This window comes from Chironomus tepperi, unplaced genomic scaffold, assembly GCF_022539635.2.
Source record: "Chironomus tepperi strain 1889 unplaced genomic scaffold, CSIRO-AGI_Ctep_v1 contig_298, whole genome shotgun sequence".
Lineage (NCBI taxonomy): Eukaryota > Metazoa > Arthropoda > Insecta > Diptera > Chironomidae > Chironomus > Chironomus tepperi.
This window is the reverse complement of record NW_027226420.1, coordinates 2636656-2647375: the sequence shown is the minus strand read 5'-3', so window position 1 is coordinate 2647375 and position 10720 is coordinate 2636656. Positions and strand designations below refer to the sequence as shown.

Here is a 10720-nt window from a genome sequence, read left to right as displayed (position 1 = left end):
AATTTGCATTATTTTGTTCCTGATGTTCACATCATTCAATACATTAAAAGTTTTTAATTCCATGTAATCGAAAGAAAAGCTTGTTGTACTTGACTTTATTAACAAAACAATTTACTAACGAGTCAGTAGTCTGTAAAAAGAAGAGAATGGATATGTTTTGATTAAGTGGTGTGGCTGTAATAGATTAGAAAAATCAATGTTCATCTCTTCACAATCTTGGTTCAGGAGTTTCAGTCAATTTTCAATAACAATGCCTTCATCAATGATGAATTGAACATGACATGAATCAATTGTTGATGGCTGGAAGTTATTTATATTCTGATCAATTTTATAATCACTGTAAAGCTTGTTGGCTAGATGTATGATGTCGATGGTGTGGATATCAGCGTAGTGTAATGTTTTTTGGATGTTCAGCAGTTAGTTTTCTGGTTTGACGAAGTATTTTATGAAGGAATTGAATATTTTGTATTTCTTTCGGTCTGTAATTGATGCAATTTTGGTTCCTGTTATCCTCTGGTAGATACTTATCAATCGCCTCACTGATCAAAGCATCCAATCCATTCGTTAATTCACAAATAATGAACTCACAGTCCAGATCTTCCAAAAATCAATTAATCAAAGAAAAGGGTAAGCAACTAAGAAAAGGGGAAAATCAACCAACCGTTGATTGCTTAGAAAATTCAAATCTAAAATGACAGTTACTGCTAATTTGATTCAGTGTAAAAAATAAACTGATTCATGCATCAAAGTATGGATAATATAGCTTCGTATCAGAGCGTGGGAAGGACCTTGAATTCTAAACCTTTGTTATAAGTCATTTATAAGCAATCCCTTTACGTAATATTGACCCAAAAAGTAGAAAATTCGAGAATAAAATATGATAAAAATTTATTAGAAATGTTTTGTGTTTTCTTCTTGATTCATCATATACATGACCTTAATATCTCATTTTCTCTTTCATCTTGCATAGTCCTTCCAATAAACACCATCTGAACGATTCACTTCTCATTCTCGAAGAAAAAGGAATTTTTTAGTCGAATTTTATTTGTGCATAGCATTCAAGTGCAAATTCGTCCATAGATTTCATCAACCGAATGAATTTCTTCTTTGCTTCATCAAAATTGAATTGTTTTGACTGCAATGCATAGGAAAATTCATTTCCAATCAATTGTTGAAGCAGCTTTTGTTGCCCTACTTTGGCAACAAAACAATCTTTAAGCTCATTTTTCGTTGATGTGAAGAAGTCATTGAATGTATAGTTTTGGACCAGATGCGAAGAATTTAAGAATTCTGTATTCACAAGACAATTTTGTGGCTGTTCTGGCAATTTCCCATCAACAAATCCTTCGTCTATAAGATATTGAATATTACATGGGTCGATTTTGGATAAATTCTTTATGTGCAGCTTATGCTCATCAAATTTCATGCTATAATGTTCGTTATCCATGCAAATGATCCTTGCTAATCTTATCGGAATTTCCATACACGTTTTGAATATTGATGAGCCAGTCCAGAGTAGCTCAAAGTTTTCAGGCTTTGCGAGGAACTTAAAGTAGTTCCGATAAACTTTGTATTCGTGAAACTTTTCAAGAATGCAGTTCTCGTTACTCAATGTAATCTCACGCTCATCCAATGGCAACTCACGTGCCGATTCTTTCACAACATTGTCGAAGCTTTTCAGCAATTCATCCATTGTGGACTTGCAGTCAGCTTTTGTTATAGTTTGTCTGCAATCATCAAGATAGAGATGAACATTCTTCCTCAAATCTTCATCATATTGATTGTCACTTCGAACAACTTCACAAATGTCCACAATTTCATTTAATGGCTTATAATTGTCACCTAATTGCAATTCATTAAAATAATCAATTGTGCAATTAAATGTTGAAATTGAGAATAAAACTGGAATTAATTTAAGTGCTTCCATCGATTGCTATGCAAATACTCATTTGATTATCAACAGAAACTCTTTTAATTAATTTCATGGATCATGAGCAATTAAGATAAGGAAAAAGGCGGTTGAAGTCAACTGTCAAAAAAATTTCAAATGTGCTCAAATTTGAAAAGTAAGCAACGAAAAAAAAACATTCCGCACTGAACAATTTTCTTCAAAAAAAAATTTTGTTTTACTGTAAAATATTCTGTGTCATAAATTAATTAAGAGCTATGAACTTGGAAGATAAGATTCTTGGTGAAAAATTGCAGTATTATTGCAGCAGTTCAGAGGATGAAGGAGGTGATGATGAAGATGAAGGCTCTGGAAGCAGTGGAAAAGGGCAAGGCAAGTCTCAATTGTCTGTTGATCCTTCACTTCCACAAGATTCTCATCATTGGAGTGGCAATTCTGCCAATACGGGACCAAAAGGTGAGCCTTAAAATTACTTTAACAACATCCAGTGACTAAAGTGTATCAATAACAGGTGTAATCAAGGACTGGCAGAGATTCAAGCAGTTGGAAACAGAAAAGCGAGATGCTCAGGAACGAGAACGTCTCGAGTTATTAAAGAAGCTCAGTATTACAGCCAAAACGACGGCTGAAGATCAAAAAGCAAAAGAACAAGCCGAAATGGAAGCAGAACTTGAGGACTTATTGAATGACGACTTTTTGTTGGAATTCCAGAAACAACGGATGCAGGAAATGCTTCAAATGTCTGGTTTACTTCCGAAATTTGGCAGTTTAATTCATCTCACATCCGGTGATGATTTCCTTAAAGCAGTAGACAATGAGAACAAGAACGTATCCGTAATTATTCACATCTACGAAGAAAAATTTCGTGCATGCCGTACTATGAATTCGTGCCTAGAAAAACTGGCACCAGAATATCCGCTCATAAAATTCTGTAAAATATTAAGTACCGCGACCCAATTAAGTAAGCAATTTAAAACTTCAGCACTGCCAGCATTGCTCGTCTATAAAAATGGACAAATTATTGGGAATTTTGTAAGACTTCATGACGAACTCGGCGATGAATTTTATCATTCGGATGTTGAAAATTTTCTAATTGAGCATTCTTTATTAACTGACAAGACACTTGTTCCGATTATATCGACCCTAAGTTCACAGCAACAGCAAAATAACGACGATGACGACGATTAATTAAGTTTTTAATTGAATTTAATCATCATTGTATCTCATTCATCTAAATTACATATTCTATAACACCCTAAATATTAAGTTAAGGCGAAGTTTCATTTTTTGTACGCTTTTGTGCAATCGTATTTATCACAATAAACATTCTCGAGAAGAACATTTGATTAATTAAGATACTTTTGGGTTTGGTCTTGAATGCTCTCTGATTTAACGGGTTTCTCAGATTCGAATTATTTGCTCTATAATGTAACGGATTTTTAAATTTTGAATTTTTGAATAGTCGATTTTTGCGAAACACAGAAAATTAGTAAACATAGCGAAAAATATTAAATTTATTGAAATAATCGCATAAATAGGCTTAATTCCACCATGACTCTGTTGAGAATTGCTAGTAGAGCTGTTCTTACACTTCATCCAACCATTAATTTGCTAAATCGTGAGTTACTGCACTTAATAATTAAATTTTAACTTTTTGCATGCTTTTAATCCTTAAAAAAATTAATTCTAGAGCAAAAAGCGAATGTAGCGCGATGGGTTCGTCCAACATTAATGGAGATTAGAGCCAGAAAGAAGAAGTTAGAGCAACAAAATGGCCCTCAAAAGGAAACGCCGAGATCAAATTTTATCGAATGGAACTACGATGCTGAAATTTATGCTTTTGGAATCAGACTGAAAGAAAAGTTTAATTATGCATTATTACAACAAGCATTTGTGGATCGCTCATATATTGTCCAAGAGGAGATGAAGCAACGATCAGTCGGTGTCGAGAATCCATCACTTAATCTCTCAGATAATTCAGCATTAGCAAATAAAGGCGAGGAACTGATCACAGAATTTGTCATTTCCTTCTTGAATCTGTCATTGCCGAAATTCCCAAAAGACGGAATCAAGGCAATTTATAGACATTTAATATCTGATGAAGTTCTGTTGAAAGTTTCACAGTCAATTGGCACAAAGGACTTAATTTTGTCATCAAGTTATCCACCAATGAATGATGTCTATGTAGCTACATTAAAGGCAATAATCGGTGCCTTATTTGAATCATCTGGAGAAGCCAGAGCCTACGAATTCATCAGAGACTTTATTTGCACACAATTAAATCAAGTTGACGTCAATGAATTCTGGAAAATTGAGAATCCAATGCAACTTTTGCAGGAAATATGCAAAGACAAGAAGCTTGGAGATCCAGAACCGAGATTAATCAGCAATTTAGGTCAAAATACACTCCTTGCTGTTCATTATGTTGGAATTTATGCAAATAAGAAGCAATTAGGTGCTGGATTTGGTGAAAATATTCAAATTGCAACAGAAGAAGCTGTAAAGGATTCACTAAGGAACTTCTTCCAGACAAATACTAATATGAAGCCATTTGACTTCCGTATGCCTGTAGAAAAAGTTTCAAATTTATTAAAGAAGCCAGCATTAGCAGCCGCAAGTGTTGACAACATTTGACGACGTCGAACTTATGATTTTTCTTATTTTTTGAAGCCTGGAGGGAAGTAAGCTTGAAATAAATGTGTAAAATAAAGCCACTTAGTCGTAGAGATATAATAACTTTTTAATTAATTAATAATAAAATTGCGAAACATACAGTTTAATTGCTTATTGTGTCACTAACTAAATTTCCATCCTTGTCTTTCATCCTTATACGTCCGTTCGAATATCTCGTTTCCATACTTCCATCCTCGTACACAATCTTTACAGTCCCATCAGGAAATTCCCTTCGCTTATAATTTGACGTATGAATCTCTCGTTGACCATTCGGAAATGATAAAACTTTTGTGTCATTTTTGTAGATTTTAGCATTTGTTCCGTCAGGCATTCTCCATTCTTCCTTTATATCATTGGTCCAATTTTTGTTCGTTATTCTTATCGATCCATCTGTGTAATGGATTTCTATTGTGCCGTCTTTGTATCTGTGCTCGATTTCACCGCTGGAAATTAAATTTGGGATGTTAATTCAGTTTGAAGATTTAACGGTTTTTAGAAATTCAAAATATAACGACTTTTCAGATTTCAAAAGTTGTGTAAAACCATGCAAATGTTGCAAATTTAAAGCATTTGAACTGTTTTCACAATATTCAAAAACAGTTAAAATTTGAAATTCAAAAAGTCGTTAAAAATTTAAATTCAAAATGACCGTTGAACTCACCTTGGATACTCAAGAATCTCCAATCCATCAACATAAGTTGTGTGCCATGTATTAGTATCTGCATAATAATATTTAACAGTTCCCTCATTCATATTCGTCTCCTTAATATCCTTATTATAGTACAGCATCCTAATCATCAATCCATCAGGTGAAATTTTCTTTAAATTTCCATTTGGATACCAAATGTCCTTACTTCCATCAGAATTGACAATTTCTCGCTTCATTTCTTGAAGAATGTCTGATGATGATGTTGATACACGATTTTGGATTGTGCTGGTTTTTCTAATTGGATCTGACGACCTCGATCTTATTTGATTCGTGTCTATGCCTAGATTCTCATCATCTTCGTCACCTGACGACTCACTCGATGTCAGTATTTCCTTTAATATTTGTGCCATTTTCTTTGGAACTGGCTTTGGTGCAGGTTCGCTTTTCCTTCGTACTTCCGTTTTTTTAGTTTCTGGCTTTTTTGTTGGAACCGCCTCTGGCTGTGACAATTTTGCGATGTTCTTGTTGATTTCCTGTAGCATTTTCGTGTTCGTTTCCCTTTTCAGCCGTGCATTTTCCAGTTCCAATTTCTTGTTATCCTTCCTTGCTGCTTCTAGTTCCAATTTTAATGTCTGATTCTCCTTTTCAAGGACTTTGATTTGAGATCGATATCGTGCCTGTGATGAACCGTGCCTTACTTCCTTTGACTTCATTTCCTCTTTTAATTCCTCAATTGTTTCCTTAAGTTTGGTCACTTCCTCTCGTTCCTTTTTCGTTGGATTTTTGGCATCCCTCAGCATTTTGTCAAGTTTCTGCTTCTGTTGCTCAATTTTCATTTTTTCATCATGAATTTCCATTTCCATTCTGATTTTCTCGTCCTTAAGTCGCTCAAATAAGTCGTCACGTTCATTTTCAAGCTGTAATTTATCAAGTTCCAGTTCACTTCTGATTTTAATGATGTTGGACTTTTCTTTCTCGATTTCCTGTAGCTTCATCCTTAATAATTCAGTCTTTTCTTTCAATTCTGCTGCTTGCTGCTCTAAATGGCTATTATTTATGCTAGTTCCGAGCATTTTTCTTTTAAATTCCTGGAATTTAAGCTTCTCGTTAGGCGTTGATGTCTGGCTTAATTCTACAGCATCAAGATCCCTCGATAAAATTGATGAATTTGTGTCATCATTCACAAACTCGACATTTTCAGCAAACCTAACTCGATGATCAATTTCATCTTCTTCATCATCATCATCATCATCTGGCATGACTGTTTCTTCCTCTTCCTCACTGCTTTCGTCCTCATCGATAATTATCTTCTTATTGACATCACTTGGATGTGGCTGGATCTTCAAATTGATTGTATTTGCGTCCTCATTAATTATAGGATCGTCAGGTTTGAGAAATTCCTTTATAGCCTCAGAATTGCTACTCTGGTCACTCTGCAGCGATGACAATAGCTTAATTAAACTAGATGGCGATGAATCTAAATTTAAATTGTTAATCCTTTCTTCAAGCAGTTGGAATAAGCTTGTCTCATCATGTTCATTCTCTGTTGGTGCCACAAGCTGATTGAGATTGACAGAACAGTCTGCAATGTTGTTGGACGAGAGAATTTGTGCCCAGGATACGCCTTTTGGAAGTTTTGGATTTTTTGGCGTTTCCTTGATTTCTTGTGGACTTGGTTTTGAGAGTATTCTTTCGAGAACTGGATTTGATGGCGGTTCTATTGGCTTAGCAGGTGGTATTTTGAGATTAGTTTGCGGAACTACCAAGTCTTTTGATTCAGGAACTTCTGGAACTACTTTGACTTCATTTTTCTTAGTTCCTGGATCACTTTTCCTGGCTGTCTTTTTACTGTCATTATCAAACGACTTAGGCTTGTCTGTTCGATTATTATCTAAGGATTTTGGTCTTTCCTTCTTGGCAGGCTCAGCATCCCTTAATTGTGGATTTTTAGTCTTTGCCAAGGTTTTCTTGATACGATCACTGTATTTATATGGAGGAAGCTTCTTCAAACTAAATCGATCTGGATCCATGTTGAATCGAGAAGAAAGACCAGCTCCTCGCTTTAGAAATGGCTTTTTAGGAACTTGTAATTCACTTCCAGTTTCTTTAAATTCCTCGACATCAAATTTTTGCTGTACTGAAATTATGTCATTTTTGTTAATTAATTCATTGTTGTAGTTTGTTGGACTGTTCTGTTCCTCAATATCTGAGTCGTCTACTGGATCTTCATAGTCGTTAATTATATGAGAATCATCATCAGAATTATTGTCATTAATTTCTTCTAAATTATCATTATTTTGCATTTCCATAAAACTGGATAAGCTTATTCCTAAAATCTCATACATTTGTAGTTGTTCCTTTGTTAAAAGGCTCTTCTGTGTCATCTAGAACGTGAAAAATTGGAAAATTGTTTCCTTAGCGATAAATAAACAAGCGCGAAATATTAATTTTACTTACAATCATCAAATTTTTCTGTTCTTCTTCATACTGTTTAAGCTCATTCAGCTTGTCTTGTAATTCTTTCTGTCTTGTCTCCATTTCTAATAGAGTTATTAAGCTAAAATATTTAAATTAACAATAATTTCAATAAAAATAATTTTCTACAGTTAAAAATTTGTCCGTTGTACAATTTTTTTGAATTTTTTTCCCGCACCTTTTAAGCGAATTTTCTTTCCCCTTGAAATTTATTTTTTGTTTACATGCGGTTAAAAGTATTCAAAACTGTATTTAACTAACAATGCCGTTTGATACAAAGAGAATTAATGGTCCAGATAATACATTCTCATATAGACAATTCATAGATGCTGACAAAGATGAGAAACAGAAGAAGGCATTCACAGGAAAGCGAAGTGATAATCGAGAGTTGCTGGATCATAGGAAAATTGGTAATTAAGCTTAAATAACTTGTTATCAAGGAAGTTCTTTAATATACCTGTTGATTTTTCAGCTGTTCAACTAAATGCCATCACAAAAGCTAAAGGATCATGTTACATAGAGAATGGAAATACAAAAATAATTTGTGGAGTCTTTGAGTTGCGGGAAATAGCCAAAAGCAGCCGATACAACGATAAAGGTCAACTCTACTGTGATTTTAAGTATGCACCATTCTCAAGAGAAACCCGCAAGTCTGTAACAGAAAATGAGGAAAAGTCTCTAGCAACTAGCATCAAAACAGCACTAGAATCACTCGTATGCCTTCATGAGTTCCCAAACTACCAAATTGATGTATTTATAATGGTTCTTGAGGACGATGGAGCTGTGTTATCAACAGGTGTTATGGCTGCTGGCATGGCATTTATTGATGCCAGTATTCCTTGCTTTGATATCATCACATCCTCAACAATTGCATTCATTGACGGAATTATGGTTGTTGATCCAACATCCGAGGAAGAAGACATTGCAAATTCAACAAATCCACCAGAAAATCATGGTACAATCACGATAAGTAGCCTCAATTCTATGGATCAAATATCACAAGTTATATTCAATGGCTTTATTGAACCTCAGCTATTGAAAGATGCCAAAAAGCAGCTGCTGGATATAAATAAAATCCATGAAACCTATTTGAAAAAAGTTGTCAGCATGAAGATTATAAAAGAACATCGTGAATCTTGATGTAAATAAAGTTAAGGAATTTATTGCTATTTTCTCAATATTACGTATTTTCATTATTTGGTAAGAATGTCATCAAATCACCATATAACAAATTTATAGCAAATTTATCCATTGGAAGTGGTTGACTAAAGTTATCCTTAAATGCTTTTTTGTACGGTGAAGACTTCCATGGCGATGATTTTAGTACTTCTAGTTCAAATTGATAAACTTCGATGTTGTTTAATGAGTCATAAGACAGTAAATTGAACGAAATGTTGTTCAGGTCACGATAAAGTCCAATGAGCCATCTTAAGTAAGTGTAAAGTGGCAGCATCAATGCGATTCTTTGGAGTTTCATGAGGATGTATGTAATTATGTAGATCATAAGTCGTAACTGTAAAGGAGGAAGTAAAATGTGATTAATTAATTTGATATGAAAACCTTACAAATGTTTAAGTGGCTGTTGTATGGTTTTGATGTGTGATTTGAATTTTAATGACCTGAAACCATACAAATGTTTCAAAATAAATTGTATGGTTTTCAATTTATATAATTCAAGATTTTCAAAAACCTTACAAATGTTTCAAATTTGAGTTCAAAACCATCCAAATTCTAATTAAGTTATACTCACAATTGCAAAGACTACATAATAAATAATGATTGTTGGCAGTAGGAACAGCAACGTTGTGAAGAACAATGTTGCCAGGAATAATTGACGATTTGAATATTCTTGTGACTCGATTCTCTCTGAAAATGCACAAACATTAATTAACAATCCATTCCTCAAATCAACAATTAAACTCACTTTTCAGGACATTATATCTCCTTCCAAGAACGATCCTCCAAAGTGACCGCAAACTGATTAATTCAGTTTTATACAGCATAGCAGCATAAATATAGAAGCAATGAGCATGAAGTGTTATAAGTGTGATTATGTCACACAGCATAGCACATTGAAATGAAAATCCGAGTAGTCCGAATATTTTAATTGGCATAAAGAGGTAGTGTATTGCAGGTTCCAAAATGATTATGAAGTTCCACCACAAGTCCACGTGATACATGAAGCAGCTATGCAGGAAATTATTAAGTTGGACGTTTAATTTGAGACCAACAGGAGATCCAGCAAGTTCATCAAGTAGCATTCTGAGCTTATCAAGGACGAATTCTGTTACATTCATGAAATAATCCTCTGGATTGTCTAGATGTCTTATTAGCATGTATACAGCAATTCCTAGAATAATGTCGAATGCAATAGTTCCATTTCTGAGTCTCCTTTCAGTCAATACTTGCTTCCAAATTCTTGAATGATGATAAATTGCAGTTTTGTAGAATAGTAATGAAAATGGAACCAGCAACTTAGCTAGGAATGTCGAGGACTTGTCTAATAATGTGAACAGAAGTAAGGATAATTTGAACATTCTTGAGTTCTGATGCGATTGCAGCACAAACGGTAGATACAGAAAGAAATGTCGATCTATTGATTCCTGCTCATAATCATTCACATTAAAGTCACTAAACGTGCCTGGATCATAAAAATAAACTAATACAGTTCTGGATCTTTTGTCGAATATCTTTATATCCTCTATCTTCTTAGTTCCACAGCTTGTACTTATGTTAAATTCTCCTTTGTGTAAATTGTCACTTCCACAACATCCTAATAGATTCAAATCACCGGTATTTCCTTCGATATTTGTACATCTTGTGACATAGTATGACAAAACTTCCTGTTTGTTCCTTAATTCCACTCGTTTCTTTCCATATAAATATTTAAATTTATTATAATTATTTGGCAAATATATAGAGATGTCCATTTGATACAAATTTGATCTAGTTCTTTTTGTTTACAACATGAAACTTGTCTCAGCTGGATGTTCGTTATGTAGAAGTTTTAATGC

At 34.0% G+C, this 10720-nt stretch overlaps 5 protein-coding genes across 5 annotated transcripts; 3 read left to right on the top strand and 2 right to left on the bottom strand.

Moving 5' to 3' along the window:
• Positions 1-2084: 2084 nt before the first annotated feature.
• LOC139092287 (phosducin-like protein) lies at positions 2085-3248 on the top strand. The gene is made up of 2 exons (XM_070642628.1): positions 2085-2365; positions 2421-3248. Exons 1-2 carry the CDS (start codon positions 2167-2169, stop codon positions 3095-3097), a joined length of 876 nt encoding a protein of 291 aa, XP_070498729.1. The 5' UTR covers positions 2085-2166; the 3' UTR covers positions 3098-3248.
• Positions 3249-3365: 117 nt separating this feature from the next.
• Positions 3366-4689, top strand: mRpL44 (mitochondrial ribosomal protein L44). Its single transcript, XM_070642627.1, has 2 exons — positions 3366-3527; positions 3600-4689. The coding sequence occupies exons 1-2, from the start codon at positions 3461-3463 to the stop codon at positions 4541-4543; spliced, it is 1011 nt and encodes a 336-aa protein (XP_070498728.1). The 5' UTR covers positions 3366-3460; the 3' UTR covers positions 4544-4689.
• On the bottom strand, positions 4678-7796 carry Sas-4 (spindle assembly abnormal 4). Its single transcript, XM_070642625.1, has 3 exons — positions 7689-7796; positions 5244-7615; positions 4678-5025 (listed from the first exon to the last, which is right to left on the bottom strand). Exons 1-3 carry the CDS (start codon positions 7767-7769, stop codon positions 4686-4688), a joined length of 2793 nt encoding a protein of 930 aa, XP_070498726.1. The 5' UTR covers positions 7770-7796; the 3' UTR covers positions 4678-4685.
• Positions 7797-7903: 107 nt separating this feature from the next.
• Mtr3 (exosome complex exonuclease Mtr3) lies at positions 7904-8884 on the top strand. Its single transcript, XM_070642499.1, has 2 exons — positions 7904-8116; positions 8179-8884. The coding sequence occupies exons 1-2, from the start codon at positions 7969-7971 to the stop codon at positions 8844-8846; spliced, it is 816 nt and encodes a 271-aa protein (XP_070498600.1). The 5' UTR covers positions 7904-7968; the 3' UTR covers positions 8847-8884.
• Positions 8852-10694, bottom strand: PIG-Q (phosphatidylinositol glycan anchor biosynthesis class Q). Its single transcript, XM_070642498.1, has 3 exons — positions 9631-10694; positions 9457-9572; positions 8852-9219 (listed from the first exon to the last, which is right to left on the bottom strand). Exons 1-3 carry the CDS (start codon positions 10634-10636, stop codon positions 8887-8889), a joined length of 1455 nt encoding a protein of 484 aa, XP_070498599.1. The 5' UTR covers positions 10637-10694; the 3' UTR covers positions 8852-8886.
• Between the last annotated feature and the right edge of the window lie 26 nt (positions 10695-10720).